The 24,936-nt window shown below is 40.3% G+C and overlaps 1 protein-coding gene and 2 non-coding genes across 3 annotated transcripts; 1 reads left to right on the top strand and 2 right to left on the bottom strand.

Annotated features, from left to right (window-relative positions):
* The first annotated feature begins 10,974 nt into the window (after positions 1 to 10,974).
* Positions 10,975 to 11,081, top strand: LOC147919477 (small nucleolar RNA R71). Its single transcript, XR_015594348.1, has one exon. It is a non-coding gene; the product is annotated as a small nucleolar RNA R71 (small nucleolar RNA).
* Positions 11,082 to 14,546: 3,465 nt separating this feature from the next.
* Positions 14,547 to 15,393, bottom strand: LOC104771407 (uncharacterized). The gene is made up of 2 exons (XR_015593318.1): positions 15,070 to 15,393; positions 14,547 to 14,980 (listed from the first exon to the last, which is right to left on the bottom strand). It is a non-coding gene; the product is annotated as an uncharacterized LOC104771407 (transcript).
* Positions 15,394 to 17,398: 2,005 nt separating this feature from the next.
* LOC147919476 (MADS-box transcription factor PHERES 2-like) lies at positions 17,399 to 18,251 on the bottom strand. Its single transcript, XM_087506220.1, has 2 exons — positions 17,865 to 18,251; positions 17,399 to 17,694 (listed from the first exon to the last, which is right to left on the bottom strand). Exons 1-2 carry the CDS (start codon positions 18,140 to 18,142, stop codon positions 17,547 to 17,549), a joined length of 426 nt encoding a protein of 141 aa, XP_087362346.1. The 5' UTR covers positions 18,143 to 18,251; the 3' UTR covers positions 17,399 to 17,546.
* Between the last annotated feature and the right edge of the window lie 6,685 nt (positions 18,252 to 24,936).

Genomic DNA, 24,936 nt, shown 5'->3' with positions numbered 1-24,936 from the left:
TCTGTCCAATGGCCACCCCAATCTAACACACACATCCTCAGCACCTTAGTGCCTGGATCGTCCTCTCTGACTGTCCATCTATCTGGGGATGATAAGCTGTACTCATATGCACCTTAGTGCCCATCTCTGCCTGAAATGCTTTACAGAACACCGAAGTGAACTTGGAATCCCTATCAGACACGATACTCACTGGCACCCCATGCAATCTGACTATCTCTCTCACATACTTCTTAGCCAAGACCGCTGCTCCATTAGTCTTCTTAATGGCCAGAAAATGTGCTGACTTAGTCAACCGGTCCACAATGACCCATATGGCATCAAAAGTCCGAGACACTGGTAATCCTACCACAAAATCCATAGTGATCATATCCCACTTCCATTCAGGAATGGGTAGACTCTTCAGTAACCCGCCAGGAACCTGATGCTCAGCCTTCTTCATCCCGACCCAGTGATAGTACCTCTTGAGGTCACGGTACATCTTAGTCGCTCGTGGATGAATAGAAAACTTGCTTGCATGAGCCTCTCTTAGGTTCTCCTGCCTCAACTCCTCATTCTTGGGCACACAAATTCGAACGTGCAACAAGATAATACCATTATCTGAGACCTGATACTCTGAATCAACATTCTTAGAGGCATTTACCAGCCCCAAATCCTTCTCCTTAGCCAAACGCACCCTATTCAGAAGATCTGCTCTATCAACTGCCTCCAAACCCAACGGTTTCTGAGAAACAACACATAACCTCAAAGCACTGATCTCTCCTACGAGAGAGTCCATCTCCTGCTCCTGAGCCGAAGCTACCCTCTTACGACTCAGAGCATCTGCAACCGTGTTAGCCTTACTAGGGTGATAAGCTATCTTCAAATCATAATCTGCCACAGGCTCCATCTACCGCCTCTTTCTCAAATTCAGCTCAGGCTGAGTGAATATATACTTCCGGCTCTTATGATCTGTAAACACCTGCACCTTTGCACCGTAAAGATAATATCTCCAAATCTTCAGGGCAAAAACTACAGCAGCCATCTCCAAATCATGAGTAGGATAGCTGTCCTCATGCTTTCGCAACTGCCGCGAAGCGTAGGCAATCACCTTGCCATGCTGCATTAGCACACACCCAAAATGAACTCTAGATGCATCAGTGTAAACCACATAGGGTTCTCCCTGTTCAGGCAAAGCCAACACTGGCGTAGTAGTCAACATCTCCTTAAGGCTTTCAAAGCCCTCCTCACACTCCTGTGACCACACAAACGAAACATCCTTCCCTGTTAACTTAGTTAACGGGCGTGCTCTGCTCGCAAACCCCTGCACAAACCTCCTGTAGTAACCTGCCATAAAAAGAAAACTCCTGATCTCTGTGGCATTCTGCGGTCTAGGCCAATCCCTGATAGCCTGAATCTTCTCCGGATCTACAGAAACTCCCCTGCGGAAACGATATGACCCAGAAAACCCATCTCACGCTACCAAAAACTGCACTTGCTCAGCTTTGCAAACAACTTCTGCTCCCGCAGCTTCTCCAGAACTGCCCTCAAATGTACTACATGCTCTTCAGGACTCTTAGAATATACCATGATATCGTCTATGAAAATGATGATTGACACTTCCAGAAACTCTTGAAATACGCTGTTCATCAATCTCATGAACGCTGCTGGCGAGTTAGTCAACCCGAAAGGCATCACCACAAACTCATAATGCCCATACCTCATCCTGAAAGCCGTCTTCCTCACATCTGCCTCATCTATCGGTATCTGATGATAACCCGACGCCAGATCTACCTTGGAGAACCAAGTAGCACCCCTCAACTGATCCAACAACTCATCGATCCTAGGACGAGGGTACTTGTTCTTCACAATGACTCGGTTCAAACCCCGATAATCAATACATAACCGAAAACTCCCATCATTCTTCTTCACAAACAACACGGGCGCTCCCCATGGTGATACACTAGGACGGATGAATCTCTTACTCAACAAATCCTCTAGCTGCTTCTTCAGCTCTACCATCTCTGCTGGAGCCATTCTGTAAGGAGCCTTAGATAACGACATCGTCCCCGGTTCCAGTTCAATAGTAAAAGGATCCGACCGAGATGGTGGTAATCCCTGCAATAACTGAAACACGTCCTCAAACTCCTCCACCACCAGAATACCGCTAACCGGAGACTTCCCCACTGACTCTGGCATAGATATAGTAACCAGATAAGCCTCACGGCCCTTCTCGATCATCTTCCCAGCCTGAATGGTCGAGATCACGAGACTCCCCGAAGTCGGTCTAATACCCTGAAAAACTAACTTCCCTCCTGGACGCTCAAATTCCACTCTACCCCGATGTCAATCCAAATGCACCATATGCCGATGCAACCAATCCATCCCGAGAATAATATCATACAACTCCACTGGACTGATAAGCAAATCCGCTGGCCATGACTCTTCTGCGATATGAATATCAACTCCTCTAGCTTGTCCAATAACCTTTACGAACTTGCCTCCCGCAACTCTGACAACTCCTGTACGCTCCCCGGGATCCCCTTTGATTCCCGTACTCTCTGTACACTCCGGAGTAATGAAGCTATGAGAAGCTCCAAAATCAAACATAACGTGGGACTTAAACCTGCCCACCAACAAGGTCCCTACATAAACCTCATGTGCTGAGAACCTAACACTTTTATCACAGGAACATAAAATCTGAACCTACTAAAATTCACAATGTTTAAGTACCAGAAATTATACCTGTGATCGCCCCGACACTGGTTCCACCAGTCTCTGCAGTCGTGTAAACCCGTGGCGCCTGCGCAATCCGTGCCACCTGCTGCCCTCCAGGCTGCACTTGCTGTAACGCTGCCACTGCCACCGGCTGCAACTTGGGACACAAGGGCCTGATGTGCCCTGGCTCCCTACACTGATAGCATACACGAGCCGCTGCCGTCGGAGCACTCCTCTTGGGACAGCTAGCAATCTTGTGATCCTTGCTCCCACAACTGAAGCAACTCACCCCACTCGGCCTCTGCATAGCCTCCCACCTCCTCTTGGTTCCCTGCAGAGGCTTGCCGCCCCTGCTAGAACCTCCATGATGTTGAGCCTTACTAGGCTGCACTGCTGGATTAACCGCCACTAACTGTGCCCGAATATCCTCCTCAATCTCTGCTGCAGTCTCAACCAGCTCTGCACGCGTAGCATAACTACGTCCTCTACAATGGACCCTCAAGTCAACACGAAGAGCCCTCATAAACCTCCTGATCTGGGCCTCATCAGGCTCCATAGCCCGACCCCCATAACAAAGTAGTCGACTGAACTCTAAGTCCAACTCTCGCACTGACCGCGTCCCCTGAGATAACTGCAAAAACTACACCTCCAACTGGTCCAATGCCTCTCTCGGAAAGTACTTGCGGTTGAACTTCCCCACGAAGTCAGCCCAAGTCATCTCCCTCTAAACTCTCCTAGCAGCCACTGATCTCCACCACACCTGAGCATCACCAACCAAGTAGTGGACCCCTATGTCCACCCAAAACTCCTCAGGACATCTCAGAGTATGGAAGTTACGTTCCACACTCGTCCTCCACGCATCGCAGCAGTAGGGTCTGTACCACCCGAAAACCGCTCAGTTAAGAGACCCTTCATCTCCTTGAGCATGGAAAAATAACGTCCATGAGCTCCTGCATCTGCAGCCACTGGCTGCCGCTCCTCTGCCAACACTGGTGGCACTACCTGAGCCTAAGCCGGTACCACTGGTGGCAACCGCTCCAACAACTGTGCTAGCAAAGCCGTAAAGTCAGCACCAGGGACTCCACCCGCTGGGACTCCCACACCCGGAACCCTAGCATCACCGGCCAGTGGAGCATCAACACCGCCCCCTCCGGCCACACTCATGGAATCCTCCTGGACACCCTGCGACTCGTCAACACCCTCAGCTGTCACACTCTGGTCCACAGTCTCACTCACTGCTGGGCCTCTGCCCCTACCACGACCACGTCCGCGTCCACGACCACATCCGCATCCACGACCAGCAACAGCACCATCTCTAGCCATCTGCACTACCATGAACAGAAGACTAAGCAAACAATTTCTACCATAACACTGAAACATAAACTCACCATGGAATCACACAGTAGGTTCGAAGAGGATGTTCTAAGACTCCATGCCACACACATTTGACAAACTCACATAATCAATCAAGACATGCAATCCCAAACATCACAATAGAAACCTAGTGAACCCAAACCTAGAACTGTAAGGGCTCTGATACCAAACTGAAACGACCCAAATTTTTTTTATAATAAATAATATTAATAATAAAACTACAACTAGTGGTCCCATATCTACTAGCCACCTAACCACAATCACAAACATCAGCGGAAATAACAATACCAATAAATATCCAATAAACCAATAGTCAATAAAATAATAACCAGTATTACTTCCAATCATAAACTAATGATCCAAACAGCATAAATCAGAGAACCAACAATCCTAAACAATATTCTAGGACTCAACTCTAGCAACCTAACAGAAGCAAGACAACCAAGCGAACCACTAGAACATCCTCCTCTTCATTACCTTGATTCCACGATCACACTTTACCTTTACCTGCACCACAAACATAATTTGCAATGCATGAGTATTTTATAAACACTCAGTAAGGCAATCCTCCCATCTACTGGGCTATACACACAAGAAATAGAGACATCTCTAACCATCAACCAACAATCAATCAATCAACAATAACAATCCAGGACTCTGCATCGACCACCAACATGAATCGACCGACACCAGATGGGGATGCATCGACCGACACAAGGTTGCATCAACCGATGCTAGATGCACTTGCATCGATCGACACTCGAACTGCATCGATCGACGCATGCTCGATATAACACGAAAACCCTAGGTTTTACGCGCCGTCCTCGCACTTGCATCGACCGACGCACAAAGTGCATCGACCGATGCAATACCGAGCATCGTGTTTTTCCCCAAAGCTTCTCGCTGGATCTTCAATCCTACGAACACAAAACTCGATACCAAGCCACAAGAAAGCCTCCTAACATCCCAATTAATGGTCTAACAAGCCTAACAACACATAACAAGCAAATCAGAGAGATCTCTAGCTTAGTGATAGACAGGTTTTCACCCAGGGTATCAATTCCGTATGCAGTTGTAGTACAAAGGGTTATCAATCCAAATGGTTGTTTTTCACTAGCAGGAAGGATATGATCAGAACATTACAAGTCAAGCTAAGCAATTAAAGGTTTTGATCTAACAATCCTAAGGTAACAAAAGAAAAGACTATAAACAAGAAACCACACGACCTAAGCACTCGATGCAAGCATTCGAGTACATGATAGGGTGGGGTGATCGAGTAAGCAAATGGGATATGATCAACTCGAGGTATCACTCGATACAGGTTATCGTGTACCTGATCGGGTAAGAGATCGAGTAAAGAAAGAAAATACAAGCAATTAAGATACGAAAGCTTCTAAGGATGGGGTAATCGAATCATAAGTGTTCCTAATAACCAGCACAAATGTCTTACATGCCTCAAGCAAATATTTCCTAGACAATGAACCTCTAAAATCTTGTTAAAACACTCTCGCGACAGAAACAATCAACCTTGAATCACTTCCCTACCCAACTCTCGTTGGAGAAACATGACCAAGCAGGCAATAGGATCCGATTCATTATTGTCAGTAAACCCCTTACTCATCTAATCTCTTAGGCTAAGTGAGTAAACATCTAGCATTGATTGATTCAAGCATCTCATCTACACCTCTCGGTGGTAAAACACCTTAGATCTAATCTCACCCTCTCAGTTTGTTGACAGCATTAAGAATACAAACCTAGAAGGAAATCTATTAAAAATATACAATCAACTAAGACATCCTAACCGATCAAGAACACAAAATCATCTATCCCATCCCTAGAAACTTTACTACACTACTCGAACATAATAACAAGAAACATAACAACAAATAAGAACGAAAATTGCATTATAATAAATGGTAGAGTAGAGTAGAAAGAATACAGGATAGAAATCTAAAGAAATGATAAAAGTTTATGAAAATAAAATGTAAAAACAAAAGGAAAAGTGTTTGAGTCGCTCAGTTCTCTCATAGAAGCCCTCGCTCTCTGGTTTGAGGGTCTGCGGCGTGCTCGTTTGCGAGTTAGGAGAGGAGGGGTTTATATATGGAAACCCCTTTGACCTAGCTTCCCAGACCTGCCCGATGGTCTACTCAATGGGGTACACGAAGACAAGTCGGGTTACTCCTCAGGTAGATCTTCGGGTGTTCTTATTGCTCTTGGATTTTCCTCGATCGTATTGGGGTTTGGACTTGTTCTTCCAGCTCGAAGGCTCCTTCAGGTACATGCTCGGATTTGTCCTTGTTTTCCCCTATTTTAGGCTCTTTAGCACCTGTTTTCATCCAAAACATGCACATGCAAAAATGCAACACCCTAAATGGTCTAAAAGTGAATTCCTACAGTTAATGACCTAAAAATGCTAACTTAGAGGTATGAACAATACAAAATATGGACAAAAAAAGATGCTAAAAACATGTAAATTAGAGAGTTATCATACCCCCAAACTTAAATTTTGCTAGTCCTCTAACAAAGAAGTAAGAGGGTGCGGTTTGAAAGTGGGGACTCATAACCTTTATATGCTAAGGGAAGGATTCAAGCTATAGTCCTTAAAGATAGTTTAATGGTGCTAAGATCAATCAACATACTTACAAATATTTTTCTATGCTTATTACCATGCATCGATCTAGTTCAACCTCCAACTAAAGATAAAGAACATCTCTTTCACATTCAATTAAGTGTTTGGCGAATTCTTGCAAATGTAATGTGAATTAAGCTCAATCGGTTTCAAGGGTAAAGCTTTTTAGTAAGGTGGTTTCAAACAAATTCTTGGGGTGGTTTTCTCTCAAAAGAAGGAATGCTAGACAGTTGTGAAAACTATCTAAGACTGAGAACAATTTGGGCATATCAAGCTTAACTCTTGATGATCTACCCTTTTCTCATTCACTTTTTTTTTTTATTAAACCCCCTAGAATTAAACTACCCACATCCTTGATTTTAACTCTTTTTTTTTTTACTCCCTAAGGTTTAGACTTTTAGATTTTAAACTTCTAGCTCTCTCTTTTTTTTTTTTTTTTTTCTTTCTTTGCTAAACTCCTAATATATATATATATATATATATATATATATTTTTTTTTCTTTCTAGGAGACTATAGCAAGATCCTTTCTCTTTTTCTTTTTTTTTACTTAGAGACTTAGAGCTAATTGGTTCTAACCTTAGGGACTTTCTTTTTTCTTTTTTTTTATTCCACAACCCAACCCCAAATAAGCATACTAACCACCTATCTTTCAAGACCAAATCTATTAGCTAGTTCAAATTCTAACTTAGCTAAATCAAGAGGCAGTTCTTTGTCGTTTTCAATACTCTCAAGGTTTCACAACCTATAGCACAATGAAAAAGGCCTCACTCAACAATTCACAATAAGGTTTGAAAGAAAGGTTTGGGTTCATGGGTAGGACAAACGAATCGTGTTAAACGAAAAGGTTGGTAAAAATGGAGTGCTAACCCGAGTTTAGAGTTACTATGAGCAAGTATTCAAGTTCCATAAGCAAGACAATTAAATTTCAAATTAAATCCAATAATATAGAGATGTTCTAATGTTCAAGCAAGTGGAGGAAGCATTCAAACGACACAAGGGTCTAAGCAAATATTTTTCATTTTTTTCCAAAGATTGATCTAGCAACAATGAACTGTGACTAAGGGCTATAGCTTCAATCCTAAGGTTTGATTTTAAACAAGGTAGTTTTAATCATTGTCCCCTAAGATGCATATGCAATAATCCTAAATGAAACAAAGTAGACTCAATCCTAATATGTAAATGCAACTACATGAACACTCTTTTTTTTTTTTTTTGTAAATTTTTCAAAATTTTTTGGGGTTTTTAATGCACATAGATGCAGACTCAAATGAATAAAACTAGCATGCAAAAATTTGAAATAAGAAAATAAAACACAATGTTAAATACATTCTCTCTGCTCCTCTTCTCTTTCTCGGTTCTCCTCCTCTGCGTCTTGATCCTCTTCCTCAGCTGTTCTCTCAGCTACCCTCTCAGCCTTTTCTGAAGCCGGTCTCTTTCCTCTTGCAACCGCAGCTCTGCTCCTTGATAGAGAGGTTTGGATCTCCCCTTTCTCTTCTCCTCCAGCATCAGAATCGATCTCCATGGGGTCGGTAACGGTTCTTTCGGACGTATACAGGTCCCTATGTCGAGGAGAGCGGTGAACAGCACTCGCCATTGGACTCGGTGAGTGAACTCGGTGGTCTACTCGATCGATTGCTCGAGCACCGGATCGGGTGACGGATCGGGTTGAGCATCGGGTTGGGGAGGCAAAACGTCCAGCCAGCGGTTGGGAATGCAGAACGTTTCCTCTCCCTTGGGACTCTCAAGGTTCGACGGCATCACCTCTGGTTGTAGCAGTGGTGGAGCTTGATCTTCTTCCCTTCCTTTGGTAGGTTTTCGCGATTGGCTCCATTGTCGAATCCTTGATAGAAAAAGCTAAGCTCCGAAGTTAATAGGGTTAGTTCCCAAAGAAAATCGAATAAGGCTCGAGGTTGAGAGAGAATAGAAACTTTGGAATATAAAAAACTCTAGGGTTGAGAGAAACTTATCGGTGATGCTTGGGGAGAAGGGTGTCGAAACTCTTAATTAGAGTAGGGTTTGGTTGGTGGGCTTTGCCGAGAGTGGGCTTTCTTGTGGAATTCAGACTCCACTCGCCACCCGAGCAGGGACACGATCAAGCGCATCGAGTACGGTGTCGGGTTGACCCTCGGCTTCCTCAATTTCCCTTTTTAATTTTCCATTCTTTTTTTTATATATTTATCATTTTTTTTTTGAAAATTCAAAAATAGAAAATAAGATAAAGCAAATAAATCAAAATTATAACAAAACAAGAGATACCTTTGGGACTTCCTCCCAAGTGAGCTTGTTTAAAGTCACTAAGCTTGACTCTTCATGCTCCTTAAGCATGGGATCCAGGTGGAAGAGGTTCTGGAATCCTCTCCACTGTAGCAGGCTGGTTCAACAGATTCTCCAGGTTCCAAGGCAAATGTGGTGTTGACCTCCTCAAGATGTTTGACTTTCCTCTGCTTGGTCTTAGTGAAAAAAGCTTGACCATCAATGGTTGGCCTCTTAATCCCCTTCTTCACATCAAACTCTATCCTGAAGTGTTCACCATGCTCTATTTTGATCTTGCCTTGCTTTACCTCAATCACAGCACCGACTGTTGCCAAGAATGGTCTCCCTAGGATAAGTGGATCGTCTGGTTCCTTGTCCATATCAAGGATTATGAAGTCAGTAGGGACTTCCACTCTTCCAATCCTGAGAGGCAGATTTTCCAGGATCCCAATCGGATGCCTGACCGTTCTATCAGGCAAAACCAAATACATATTACTTGGTTTGAAACTGGTGAATCCCATCTTGTTGGCTACTGACAACGGCATGATGCTAACTGAAGCTCCAAGGTCGCAGAAGCAATTCTTGAAAATCCGAAGTCCTATCGAGCACGGAAAAGTGAAAGAGCCAGGATCTTCTAGTTTTTCCTCAATCCGCAACTCAGGATCCAAGCACACTCCACTCCTGAGAATCTCAAATCCAATTTCCTTGACAGCTTCTTTAACCTCATTCTCCAATCGGGCTGCTTCCTTGGCAGCTTCCTCCTGAAGTTCGTGTGGCGGCAAAAACTTAGGTGGTGGAGCTTTACACTTAGCCATTCGCTCTGCAAGCGCCTCCAGCTGGATGTCAAGTGCAGCATTGAACCTTTCCTCTAGCTTCCCTTCCTTTGCTATAGGTAGTTGAGGCTGATCTCTTGTTTCAACATCTACTCGATGCATCATCTGATTGCCATCATCGGGTAGATCATCGGGTTCCGCCTCGGGTGGTTCTTCGATTTGTGATTCTCGAACCAGTGCTCGATCATCAACTCGATCAGTCTCATCGGGTGAAGGCTCGGGTTCATACTCGGATATATAGTACTTGGCCTCATTTACCATTGGGTGATCCATATCCTCCCTATCTTGATCATCACTGTCCCCAGTGAGGTAATCCTCATAGTCATCATCAAGGAAGATGGCTTGGGCAGTGGCATAATCCTTAGGGTTTTGCACAGCTTTTCCTCGGAGTTGGTTAATCTTTGGAGCTGGTTGGTTGGTGTGGTGGCCTTCGAGGTATCGAACCTTAGTGTTGAGCGATTCGTATTTGGTGTTTAAATCATTGTATCCTTAGTCGATCTTGTTGCTCATCTCTGCAAATCGTTGTGTGATGTCCATAGATGCTAAAGCCTGATTCTGAATCATTTGCTGAAATAGGCTGCGTAACTCAGCTTCCTGTGATTGGTTCTGCTGGGCTTGATGCTGTTGGAATCCAGGTGGTTGGTTGTAGTTGCCAGAGTACTGTGGCTTAGGTGCATATCCTTGATTGTATTGGACAAAGGCTTATGTTGTACCTGGTTCCCTTGAACTGCAGATGGGTAAGTTTGGTCCTGAGGGTTTTGGCAACATTCGGGTTCCGATAGGATAGATTCGGATTCGGCTTGTAGTTGTTGTACCCTTTGTTGTAACCTCCCTGGTTGTTGATGTAGTTGACATCCTCTATCTGTATAGTCTCCCCATCTTGTTGTAAAAACTACTCTTCCTCTGATATTGCATAGACATGCTGCTGCTGCTGGTTGAGTAGTTTATCAAGCTTGTCATTGAGGGCTTTCATGTCCCTCTTGTACTTGGCATCTTCCTCTCCTGTAGATCGCACAGTGCGATCGTATTCCTCATTGTAGTTCCCATCAGATTGAGCCAAGTTCTCCACTAGGTCCCAACCTTCATCAACATCCTTGTTGAGGAAGTTACCATTATTGGCAGTGTCCAGCAACATCCGTATCTTGGGGATCAGTCCTCTGTAAAGTGTACTCAGTAATGAAGCATTGTTGAAGCCATGGTGTGGACATCGGGTAGTGTATCCCTTGAAACGTTCCCAAGCTTCACTGAACGTCTCATTGTTCTTCTGAACAAAGCCGGAAATGTCATTTCTCAGCCTTGCGGTTCTGTAGTTGGAGAAGAATTTGGTTAGGAATGCCTTCTTGCATGCTTCCCAAGTGGTGATGGACTCCTTGGGGAGCGATTTCTCCCAGATGTGTGCTTTGTCTCCCAAAGAGAATGGGAAAAGCCTGAGCTTTAATCCATCTTCACTGACTCCATTGATCTTAGTGAGGCTACAGAGCCTATCAAATTCATCTAGATGATCCAATGTATCCTCCATTGGCAATCCATGAAACTTATTACTCTGTATCATCTGGTTGAGACTACTCTTGATCTCAAAATTGTTGTTCTGCACAGCAGGTGGCACTATGCCATTCCGTTGAGTGTGAGTAGATGGAGCATCCCATGCTCCTATGTTGGTCCTTGCTTGAGGAGCTGGTGGACCGTTCTGATTGTTCATTGTCTCCACAATGATTGATGGTTCCTGTTGAACTTGTTGTTGTCTGAGTAGCCTTGGTCTGTCGATGTTGTCGATGAAAGGACTCAGCATCTAGCTACCTCTGGATCGTGTTTGAATGCACAGGTAGGTGTCCGAGTGTGTACACGAGGGTCAACTCGATCCAGGTGATCGAGTGACGGGTCGGGTGGGTGCTCGGGTTGTACCTGAGATTCAAAACAAACAAAGCGAAAGCAAACAAGTCAGATTCCAAACTAATATAAACAAAAGAACTTGATCTAGCAAGTGCTGAAATCCTAAACGAAACAAAATAAACACAACCAAATGGCAATAGCGCCAAATTGATAGACAGGTTTTCACCCAAGGTATCAATTTCCCTATGCAGTTGTAGTACAAAGGGTTATCAATCCAAATGGTTGTTTTTCACTAGCAGGAAGGATATGATCAAAACATTACAAGTCAAGCCAAGCAATTAAGGGTTCTGATCTAACAATCCTAAGCTAACAAAAGAAAAGACTATAAACAAGAAACCACACGACCTAAGCACTCGATGCAAGCATTCGAGTACAGGATCGGGTGGGGTGATCGAGTAAGCAAATGGGATATGAACAACTCGAGGTATCACTCGATGCAGGTTATCGTGTACCTGATCGGGTAAGGGATCGAGTAAAGAAAGAAAATGCAAGCAATTAAGATACAAAAGCTTCTAAGGATGTGGTAATCGAATCCTAAGTGTTCCTAACCAGCACAGATGTCTTACATGCCTCAAGCAAATATTTCATAGACAGTGAACCTCTAAAATCTTGTTAAAACGCTCTCGCGACAGAAACAATCAACCTTGAATCACTTTCCTACCCAACTCTTGTTGGAGAAACATGACCAAGCAGGCAATAGGATCCGATTCATTATTGTCAGTAAACCCCTTAGTCATCTAATCTCTTAGGCTAAGTGAGTAAACCTCTAGCATTGATTGATTCAAGCATCTCATCTACACTTCTCAGTGGTAAAACACCTTAGATCTAATCTCACCCTCTCGGTTTGTTGACAGCATTAAGATCACCAACCTATAAGGAAATCAGTTAAAAATATACAATCAACTAAGACATCCTAACCGATCAAGAACACAAAATCATCTATCCCATCCCTAGAAATTTTACTACACTACTCGGACATAATAACAAAAAACATAACAACAAATAAGAACGAAAATTGCATTATAATAAATGGTAGAGTAGAGTAGAAAGAATAAAGGATATAAATCTAAAGAAATGATAAAAGTTTATGAAAATAAAATGTAAAAACAAAAGGAAAAGTGTTTGAGTCGCTCAGTTCTCTCACAGAAGCTCTCTCTCTCTGGTTTGAGGGTCTGCGGCGTGCTCGTTTGCGAGTTAGGAGAGGAGGGGTTTATATATGGAAACCCCTTTGACCTAGCTTCCCAGACATGCCCGATGGTCTACTCGATGGGGTACACGAAGACGAGTCGAGTTACTCCTCGGGTAGATCTTCAGGTGTTCTTATTGCTCTTGGATCTTCCTCGACCGTGTTGGGGTTCGGACTTGTTCTTCCAGCTCGAAGGCTCCTTCAGGTACATGCTCGGATTTGTCCTTGTTTTCCCCCATTTTAGGCTCTTTAGCACCTGTTTTCATCCAAAACATGCAAATGCAAAAATGCAACACCCTAAATGGTCTAAAAGTGAATTCCTGCAGTTAATGACCTAAAAATGCTAAGTTAGAGGTATGAACAATGCAAAATATTGACAAAAAAGGATGCTAAAAACATGTAAATTAGAGAGTTATCACTTAGATAAGCCATGGTCATGGACTTACCTTTGCCAAGAAGATTCTGAATCTTAAACAAGCAAAACAACACTCCTAGGAAGCTCCTACAACGATCCCAGCTACAGATCTCTACAGGAACAGTCTCAGATCTCCAGAAATCACCAAGAACACTCAAGAACACTTAGGAAACTTTTCTCTCTTTTGTTTTCTCTCAAACGCGGCTAAAACACAACTAATGTGACAAAAACTCGAGTTAAGGGTTTTCCTAACCCAAAACGCATCGTTTAACTTAAGTCAAAACCCAGAAAACTGAACCTGCATCAACCGATGCAATCCCCTATATCAGAATTTCGGTTCACGGATGTTACAATAAGTATGTGCTATTTGTTGTTTTCTCTTTAAAATTTTTGGAATAAATATTATTATTTAACCAAAAATCGTGTTATACGTACATTATATGAATTAGAAAGAGTTTGAAAGAAGGAGGAAAGTTAGGAAAAAATGGCTAATGAATCTCCAAAGTATCATCTTGAGCTCCAAACCAAAGCTTTGAACTTGGAAGAACCTCTTTGCTGAAGTGTGTTTAATTTTTCGTGAACTTGACTATCAATGTGCTTGTCTGTATAATTTGATAGTTCCCTATGCCCGTATCTGATTCCTCTCACTATATTTAGTGGATCGAAACATAAAAAAACATAATGCAGAATGAATCGAGTTGTAGATGTGAAATCATACTCATAGACTAGGACAAGCAGGTTACCAAAGCTAGTATGTAGTCTAACATTAGTAGAGGAGAAGGCATCAAGTTAGTTTATCAAAGATGTAAGGTTGAGTAACTGCAAATGAAAAGGTGGTCCTGCGACTCGATGGGTAGGTGTAGAACATACAAGCAGTGGAAGCGCCCCTGTTCCACGTAATCATTTTATCAATGGTTGTCAAACGGTTGTGAACAGCAAGCAAATCTATGAATGCATATTTGGGTGTTGCCAAAATATACATTATATGTGTTATTCATGGTTTAACGATATTAAAATACTTTTTCTCGGCAAAATTTAGGATCCACACTACTAGCCAAACTCATCAATAAACAGCCTTAATATTCTTATTTTCACATTGAATTAATGAACTGAACCTACCGGTGAATTGGTCTTAGGTTAGTTAGTAATATCACAAGTGGGTTAAACTATTGCAACTACTGATTCTATTTTCAATATGATTAAGTTTCTCGAAATAAAATGATAAATTTTCCAAAAAAATTCATTACCTAGTAATCAGACGAACATAACAATGAAAAGCAAAGTCTTTATTATTACCACACACAAAAAAAAATAAAAAGAATTCACATACAGATTTTGTCTTTTAAAATGGTGAAAACACAAATGCAAACAATCAAATACTTCTTTCACTACAATTTAAACAACTCTCCTTAAGAATTAAGATTGTTGGTGTTAGTAGGAGCACAAACATCAGCAACGGTGGTAGCGAGACAGACAGTTTCAGGTTTGTGGTGGCTACCTTCCATGGAAGGAATGTCTTCATCTTTTTCCACATTAGAAATTTGATCCAAATCCAAAATCATATTTTGTTTGGATTTCAAATTCAAATCCAAATCAACATTCATATTAAAATTATTAAGAAGTTCATTTTGGGGTTGACTCAGTTCTTTGTGATTTTGATTCTGCTTTTCATGATCAAAATATCCGACTCGGACAACAACTCCATCTGCAACAACAAGAGGAGTTAAGAAGAAGAAGATTCACCATTCTCCACAAGGTTCTCCATCCTGCAAGTAAGCTTATTGAGATACTTACTAATAATAGAACTCAAATCTCGCATATCTTTTTCACCGAGCTTATGAACATCAATCTTTCCTTTGAGACAACCCCACATAATTTATTGAATCTGAAGGTTTCGGTTCTCATTACGCAAAATTTGCAATTCTGCTATCTCTTTTGCGATCATCTTACGCAAAAGATCCTTTTGATCTGCCATCTTTTTATGTGTGGTTTGTTTTGTTGGCATAAAGATTTTTTATATAGGAAATGAAAGGTGATGCTTACCTTATAAGGTTTTTATTTCCTTTCTGATCTCATTAGTCTTCGATTTTGTTGAATTTCAGATATTGTATCCATTCCATCCCTACGTGTAGGCATTTCATTGAGTATAAAAGGATAATCCTTTCATTTTAAAGACAATTGGCAATCCCAATCATAGATTCCATCCTTACGTGTAGGCATTTGATTGAGCATAAAACGATATCTTTTCATTTTAAAGATAATTGGTAATCTTATTAATTTTTCACAAGAACTTGTTGGCAATCTTGTTAATATAATATCTTGTCTTTATGCTTCTTTACAAATATAATAATATATTAATAAGATTAATATTATATTATTATATTTGTAAAGAAGCATGAAGACAAGATATTATATTGAGGGTAAATTTTGTATCAAATGTGTAATGTGAGTTTTCTTTTCATCTAGGATTTCCACTTAAGGGGGAAAAATTACATTAAAGTTAATTAAAATTACATAAAACTGAGTAGTTTTATATTTAATTACTGGTATTTCATATTAAAATAATAAATACAAAATATCCATTTAAATGCATAAAATAAAGTTACAAAAAGTAATTAAGTTGTAAAAAATAAAAAAATATTAGTGGAATAGAAAATAATAATAAATAAAAATTGAAACTATACTAACAAAAGCGGTGATAAAAGAAAAAAAAAACGAGAAGGGAGTGTCTTTAGTCAAGTGGCTACAGCACCACCTCTGTGACAGATCCTACCGGACTTCAACTCAACTAAGTCGCGTTACTCCGCGTAGTAGGGATTGTCTATGAATCTGGCCTTGTCGATTCAATGATGACAAAAAAAAAAAAAAGAGCAGCAGAGGGAAAGTGATTTTTAGGGTTTTGATCTATCAATGCTTGGGATCGTTCCAGAGGTTGGTTTTTGTTTAGTGATTGGGTTTGGTTTGGTTTTCGGTGTGTGCTTGCTATGAAGAGAGTGTTTCTCTGACAATGGCAACGCCATATCTGGACTACATACGAACGTCTTCTTTGGTTGGTTTGATCTAAAGGGTTGGTATGGATTGATAGATGACTTGGTTTCGATGGTGAGGGATTTGGTTTGAAAATCTCTCAGGATAAACTTATTGAGTTTATAAGCAGGGAACTCAGATTCAAGGATTTCTTGGTCAAACTGAGTTAGAGTTACTAGAATAATCATGTGTTATTTGTTGTTTTCTCTTTTAAAATTTTGTAATAAATATTAAATTTATTTAACCAAAAATCGTGTTATACGTACATTATATGCAACCTTTAAGCTAATGAATTAGAAAGAGTTTGAAAGAAGGAGGAAAGTTAGGAAAAAAATGGCAAATGAATCTCCAATGTATCGTCTTGAGCTCCAAACCAAAGCGTTGAACTTGAAAGATCCTCTTTGCTGAAGCGTGCTTTCGTGAACTTGACTATCAATGTGCTTGTCTGTAGAAGTTGCTTGTTCCCTATTCCGTCGCTGATTCCTCTCACTATATTTAGTGGATCAAAACATAAAAAAAAACATAATGCAGAATGAATCGAGTTGTAGATGTGAAATCATACTCATAGACTAGGACAAGCAGGTTATCAAAGCTAGTACGTAGTCTAACGATAGTAGAGGAGAAGGCGTCGAGTTAGTTTATCCAAGATGCATGGTTGAGTAACTGCAAATGAAAAGGTGGTCCTGCGACTCGATGGGGTAGTTGTAGGACATACAAAGTGGAAGTACCCCTGTTCCAGGTAATCATTTTATCACTGGTTGTCAAACAGTTGTGAACATCAAGCAAATCTATGAACGCATATTTGGGTGTTGCCAAAGTATACATTATATGTGTTATTCATGGTTTAACGATATTAAAATACTGTTTCTCGGCAAAATTTAGGATCCACACCACTAGCCAAGCTCATCAAAAAACAGCCTTAATATTCTTATTTTCACATGATGAACTGAACCTACCGGTGAATTGGTCTTAGGTTAGTTAGTAATATCACAAGTGGGTTAAACTATTGCAACTACTGATTATATTTTCAATATGATTTACAAAATAAAATGATAATTTTTCCAGAAAAATTCATTACCTAGTAATCAAACGAACATAACAATGAACTTAAAGGCAAAGTCTTTATTATTACAGCAGACAAAAATAACAAAAAGAATTCACATACAGATTTTGTCTTTTAAAATGGGGAAAACAAAAATCCAAACAATCAAATACTTCTTTCACTAAAATTTAAACAACTCTCCTTAAGAATTAAGATTGTTGGTCTTGTTAGGAGCACAAACATCACCAACTGTGGTAGCGAGACAAACAGTTTCAGGTTGGTGGTGGCTACCTTCCATGGAAGGAATTTCTTCATCTTTTTCAACATTAGGAATTTGATCCAAATCCAAAATCATATTTTGTTTTGAATTAAAATTCAAATCCAAATCAACATTCATATTAAAATTATTAAGAAGTTCATTTTGGGGTTGACTCAGTTCTTGCTGATTTTGATTCTGCTTTTTATGATCAAAATATCCGACTGGGACAGCAACTCCATCTGCAACAACAAGAGGAGTTAAGAAGAAGAAGATTCACCATTCTCCACAAGGTTCTCCATCCTGCAAGTAAGCTTATTGATATACTTATCAATAAAAGAACTCAAATCTTGCATATCTTTTTCACCGAGCTTATGAACATCAATCTTTCCTTTGAGACAACCCCACATAATTTCTTGAATATGAAGGTTTCGGTTCTCATTACGCAAATTTTGCAATTCTGCTATCTCTTTTGCGAACATCTTATGCAAAAGAGCCTCTTGATCCACCATATTTTTATGTGTGGTTTGTTTTGTTGGCATAAGGATTGTTTATCTAGGAAATGAAAGGTGGTGGCGTGGTGCTTACCTATTAGGGTTTTTATTTCCTTTCTGGTATCATTAGTCTTAGATTTTGTTGAATTTCATATATCATATCCGTTACATCCGTACATGTAGGCATTTCATTGGGTATAAAAGAATAATCCTTTCATTTTAAAGACAATTGGCAATCCCAATCATAGATTGCATCCTTACGTGTAAGCATATGATTGAGCATAAAACGATATATTTTCATTTCAAAGATAATTGGTAATCGTATTTATTTTTTACAAAAACTTGTTGGTAATCTTGTTAATATAATATTTGTAAAGAAGCATGAAGCCAAGATATTATAGTGAGGGTATATTTTGTATCAAATGTGTAATGTGAGCTTTCTTTTCATCTAGGATTTCCACTTAAGGGGAAAAAATTACATTAAAGTTAATTAAAATTACATAAAAATGAGCAGTTTTTATATTTAATTACTGGTATTTTCATATTAAAATAATAAATACAAAATATCCATTTAAATGCATAAAATAAAGTTACAAAAAGAAATTAAGTTGGAAAAAAAAAATAAACAAATTTTGTGGAATAGAAAATAATAATAGATAGAATTTGAAACTATAATATCAAAGCGGTAATAACAGAAAAAACGAGAGGGAAGTGTAGTCAAGTGGTTACAGCACCACCTCTGTGACCGATCCTACCATATTTCGACTCAACTAAGTCGTGTTACTCCGCATAGTAGGGATTGGCTATGAATTGGGCCTTGTCGATTCAATGATGACAAAAAAACAAGAGGAGAGCAGCGGAGGGAAGCCGATTTTTAGGGTTTTGATCTATCAATGCTTGAGATCGTTCCAGAGGTTGGTTTTTGTTTAGTATTTGGGTTTGGTTTGGTTTTCGGTGTGTGCTGGCTATGATTTTATAGGAGGAGAGTGTTTCTCCAAAACTGGCAACGCCATATATGGAGTACATACGAACGTATTCTTTGGTTGGTTTGATCTAAAAGGTTGGTATGGTGGATTGATGGATGACTTGGTTTCGATGATGTGGGATTTGGTTTGAAAATCTCTCAAGATAAAAATCATTGAGTTTATAAACAGGGAATTCAGATTCAAAGATTTCTTGGTAAAACTGAGTTAGAGTTATACAATAATCATGTGCTATTTGTTGTTTTCTCTTTTAAAATTTGGGAATAAATATTAAATTTATTTAATCAAAAATCGTGTTATACGTACATTATATGCAACCTTTAAGCTAATGAATTAGAAAGAGTTTGAAAGAAGGAGGAAAGTTAGGAAAAAATGGCTAATGAATCTCCAAAGAATCGTCTTGAGCTCCAAACCAAAGCTTTGAACTTGGAAGATCCTCTTTGATGAAGTGTGCTTAATTTTTTGTGAACTTGACTATTAATGGCTTGTCTTTAGAAGTTGCTTGTTCGCTATGCCGTCGCTAATTTGTCTCTTCTTATTTAGTTGATCGAAACATAAAAAACATACTCATAGATCAGGAGAAGCAGGTTATCAAAGCTAGTACGTAGTCTAACATTAGTAGAGGAGAAGGCGTCGAGTTAGTTTATCCAAGATGCATGGTTTAGTAACTGCAAATGAAAAGGGGGTCCTGCGACTAGATGGGGTTGTTGTAGAACATACAAGCAGTGGAAGCTCCCCTGTTCCAGGTAATCATTTTATCAGTGGTTGTCAAACGGTTGTGAACAGCAAGCAAATCTATGAATGCATATTTGTGTGTTGCCAAAATATACATTATATGTGCTATTCATGGTTTAACAATATTAAAATACTGTTTCTCGACAAAATTTAGGATCCACACCACTAGCCAAACTCATCAAAAAACAGCCTTAATATCCTTCGGGATGTGAAACCTATTTAGGCAGTTCTTCATAATGTATGGTCTTTGTGACGGTTCTTCGGGACGTTTGGCCTGTTTAGTCGGTCCTTCGGGATGTGTGGTCTTCGTGAAGATCCTTCAGAATGTGTGGCCTTGGTGGCGGTCCTTGTTAGGATAATTGTTTGGCCTTGGTGGCAGTCTTCTTTAGGATATTTGCTTGGCCTTGGTGGTGGTCTGTTTAGACATTTGTTTGGCCTTTGTGGCGGTTCTGTTTAGGACATTTGTTGGCTTGAGAGTAGCCTCTTTTATCGTTCCCAGAGAGTTTTGGAAAGGGAGAAAATCTTTTGTGAGAGTTTTTGGAGAGCTCGTGGGCTTGTTTGAGAAATCTTTTCATGTGGAGGGGTTATTTGGGGCTAGGAATGTGTTGAAGGATTGTTGTGGTGTTGGTTCGTCAGTTTCTGGTCAGAATCTTCTTGTTGGAAAGGTGAGTGCATGACCATGACTGATCTAAGCTTGAGATTCTCTGTTTTGTGTTTCCATGGATTGGCCTGGATTCGTTCATGTGCGTGCCTTGGTCAAGTGAGAGGCATTTTGGGACGGAGATTCACGCTGGGGTTTGCAGGAAATCGATGCTTGGCATCAGTATTCAGTGTCAATCGACACTAATGCAAGGATGGCGCAAGGGCTCTAAGGAGTGTCGGTCGACACAACTAGGGTTTTTGATGGATGTCAAGTAGATGTCGGTCGACACCAGGTTGCTGGTGTCAATCAACACCAACCTTTGCCAGATGTTAGTGTCAATTGACACCAGGAGGGTGTTGGTCGACACAAACCTTCAGCAGTGGCTGATCTTTGTTTGTTACCTGGTTTCATTTTGTTATTTGTTATGTGTTCGACTGGAGATCTCAATTGCTTTTGTGTATAGCCCAGTAGATGGGAGGATTGTCTCACTGAGTATTTGTGATAATACTCATGCGTCTCAATTATTGTTTGTGATGCAGGTAAAAGCAAAGTGTTATCGTTGAATCAAGATAATGAAGAGGAGGATGTTCTAGTTGCTCGATCGATTGATATCTGGCTTCTGTTAGATTGATAGAGTTGGGTCTTTAGAATGTTTCCTAGGATTGTTGGTTCCTTGGTTTATGATTATTATTGGATTAATTTAAGTATTGTGGTTTAATGATGCTATTTATTTTTCGTTGTTGTATTTATTGGGGTTAGGATATTAGTGAGTATGGGTAGCCCTGTACCGGATCATATATCCGAGGGTTTTTAAGGTATCCGTTTTCAAATCCAATTTTGCCGGATTAGTCGTTTTGGTATCCAAATCCGCTTCAGTTTACATCGGATATCTGAAGTTCGGATACCCGTTAAAAAATCAGATCACCGCCGGTTATCCGGATCTGACACTAACCATCATCGAACAACCACGAGAAACCAGGTAAAAGATAATTATAGAGTCAGAGATGGTGGAAACTACTGCAAGAAGCCAAGCTGACACGTAACCTTTGTTGGAAGAGCTTTGATCACCATAAAAAACCCTGATTTGCCACGAAAAAGTAGATCCAGTAACTCCGAGGGGAAAGATAGGAGAGGACGAGATGGCGGCAACAACAGTTTCTTTGGTGAAGGGTGAAGATAATTTTGTGGTGCTTTGGTGGAGGTGATCTTTTTTGCGGCGGTGAAGGCAAAGTGAAAAGTCGATAAATATTTTTTTTTCTTTTCTTTTGGCAAAGTGAAGAGTCAAATGAAGGTAAGTTGTGGGGAATTAGCACATTTTTTGGGTTTATGCATAGCCCACTAACCCATATTATAAAATATTGGATATTACTAACAGATCCTGATATCTGATCACATTTTTAATTGTTATCCGGATCCAAATCCGTTACCATCGGATTTTAATAATAGCTATCCGGATCCGGATATCCAATTTTTGGATCAGAACTCGGATCTAAATCCGGATATTTGCGGAAACCAGATTTTTGTCCCACAGCTAAGTATGGGATCAATAGTTATTTATTGTATTAAAAACAAAACAAAAAATAGGTTGGGTCGCTTCTGTTCTTTTTTGTGTTTTTATCTTACTTGCACAGTTCTGATAGTCACTTCCCGGAAGGTCATCCATCCTGAGACTACTCCAGCATAAGCAGGCTCAACTGTGAAGTCTGTCAGGACCCTTGTCCAAAAGATAAGTGCACTTTGGTGATATAGATGGCCAATGAGAACAAAACATAGGAAAAGATCATGGGGTGATTTGTAGGATCGGTAAACAAGTCTTTAAAGCTTCTGGGACATAGCAAACGAACCCTCAGATATGGATGGGCTCACAGACCTAGTGAGAAGACGTGAGGCCCATTAAGGAAGGTTGGTCCATGGACTGGGATTGCACATGGGACCCACTAAGAGGTGGGGGTCAGGGAGTTACAAGTGGTATCAGAGCCGAACCCAGACGAGTGTGGAGTCGAGTGAGCTAACAACGTTGGGGGTGACGGTCTTTCTGCGCAACGAGGACGTTGTGATCTGTTAGTGGAGGTGAAGAGGTTTAAAATGATTGATTTGGCCACCTATATCTCCAAAGTGCATTTATCTTTTCGATCAAGGATCCTGAGAGAAATCTACTGTTAAGCGTGCTTACGCTGAAGTAGTCTCAAGATGGGTGACCTTCTGGGATGTGATTGTTGGAACTGTGCGATTGAGGACAAAATACAGGGAAGATCATTTGGTGATTTGTAGGGTCGGTAAACAAGTCTTTAAAGCCTCCCGGACGCAGCAAACCGACCGTCAGATATGGATGAGCTCACGGGCCTAGTGAGAGGACGAGAGGCCCATTAAAAAAGGTGGGCCCATGGATTGGAAGAGGATATGAGACCCACTAAGAGATGGCTGTCTGGGCGTTACACAATTGTCTCGGTTTGGTTTTACTTGGTAATCTTATAGGAACCAGAAAATATATGGAGATGGTTTATGCAACGAATGATGCCCTCTTAATTGATGGTTTTCCCCTTTTATTGGATGATGCAAGGCTTAAGGGAACAATTATGGTTCTAGCAGGTAGTAGGGCTCTTGTGTTGGTTGTCAGATCTGCTTTCTTAATGAGCTTAATTGCAAATTGGAGAAGTTATGGGGATGTATCAAGGTAAGATTGAGATTTCGCTTCTTATTGTGAATGATAATATTTGGTTTTCTCAGGTTGATGTGGTGGTGGAAGATGATCCAAACCCGAAGTCCCAAGTACTGGTGAAGGGTGTTCAAAGTGGAGTCAAGCCACCAAAACCATAAAACCTGCTAAATGATAGTATTGAGTTGAATTTGTCAAGGTCTCAGTAATTAGGTGACTATTGGGTATCTAAGGGATTTGTGTAATAAGCACCGGCCTGATTTTTTGTTCCTTTCGGAAACAAAACGATCGTTTTCTTTTTTGAAAATTTTTGTAGGCCATTGTGGCTATAAAAATTTGAAAATAGTGGATCCTATTGGTTGTAGTTATGGTTTAACACTTTTTATAATAAAGGGGATTTTAATGCTACATTTTTATTTGAGTCAAAAAGATTAATTGATGTCGAAGCGGTTTACAAAGGACGCATCATACATTTAAAGATTGTATACAGAGATCTGGTTCCGAAAAATCGTGACTTAGTTTGGGAACATTTAACAAGGATTGGTTTAACTCGGTCAACTCCTTGGTTTATTATTGGGGATTTTAATGAATTGACGGGGAACAATGAAAAGTGAGGCAGGAAATCTGTCATTCATCTTCTTTTCCTTCTTTTAATGGTATGATTCAAGATTGTGGTTTTTTGGAATTTCGCTACCTTGGGGATACTTTGTCCTGGCGCGGTTGGAGTGATAATAAACTAATTCGGTGCAGATTGGACAGGGATTTAGGCAATGAGAACTGGCATGAATTTTTCCCTAATACGGTTACAGAATATTTATCTATGATCGCCTAAAATCATAAGCCTCTTGTGGTTAGTATAGCCGCGAAGAGGCCGCGGGGGCTGCTGAGTTTTATGTTTGATTGACGATGGGTTGGGAAGGAAGGGTTGATGGACGCGATCTCCAATGGCTGGAGTGGAGCACAGGAACAAGGTCCGACAAATTTTGTAGAAAAACATATGAACTGTAGAAGGGCAATTTCACGGTGGCATAAAACGCAAGTACCTTTTGGTAGGGATACAATTGAGGATTTAAGACGGCAGTTGGATACGGCTCAGGCGGATGATGTGACTTCTCCAAGTGTAATCTCAGAATTAAGGGGTCGACTCTGCTATACTACCCCAACTATACTACTTCTTTGATATACACCCTAGACTTTTTGTCTCTTTTCTAAACACCATAAACAATAATTTCTCTATAAAACATCATGAACTATACAAACACTTTAAATTGCAACACAACGATTCTAAATAGTGATTAGCTTTAATAAATCGGTAATTGCATTTCAAAAAACCATGATTACGTTAAGTGAACCAAAAAATTCTACCGATGTTAAATCTTGTTCTTCTTCATATCGACAAGCCCAAATCTTAGGGTTTATATTTTCTGAAAACAATTTGAATGCCAACAAGTGTTCTGAAATTGTTTTTTGTAAGATTTATAGGAATCTGATGTTAAGATTTATAATCGATGGTTTCAAGAAACAAAAACTATCACCAAGATCACAAAAATTTCAAAAAGTACAATTCATGTTTGTTAAAGAATTAAACCACATTCATAGCAAGTACTAAATTTCACTCAAAATCCACCATGTGGGTGCTTGCTTCTGATGGTTTCGTGAGAGAAATAGTATTTGGTACTGGAGAGGATGATGACCCGACCTGAAAACGATATACCAACAATTACTATACAAACCAGAAAAGTAACAGAAGAAAAAAGTGCATCATACCTCAGTAGTTCTTTGTCTTTTCGTCCTTTCCTTTGAATGTTTCTTACACCCAGCTGCA

This window comes from Camelina sativa, chromosome 20 (assembly GCF_030686135.1).
Source record: "Camelina sativa cultivar CO46 ecotype springtype chromosome 20, ASM3068613v1".
NCBI lineage: Eukaryota > Viridiplantae > Streptophyta > Magnoliopsida > Brassicales > Brassicaceae > Camelina > Camelina sativa.
This window is presented reverse-complemented; position numbering and strand designations above follow the sequence as displayed.

Coding starts and splice junctions, on each gene's coding strand:
- LOC147919476 (XM_087506220.1), bottom strand. CDS start 18,142: ATGCCAACAAAACAAACCACACATAAAAATATGGTGGATCAAGAGGCT. Junction 17,695..17,864: donor AATGGTGAATCTTCTTCTTC/TTAACTCCTCTT, acceptor ACAAAATATGAT/TTTGGATTTGGATCAAATTC.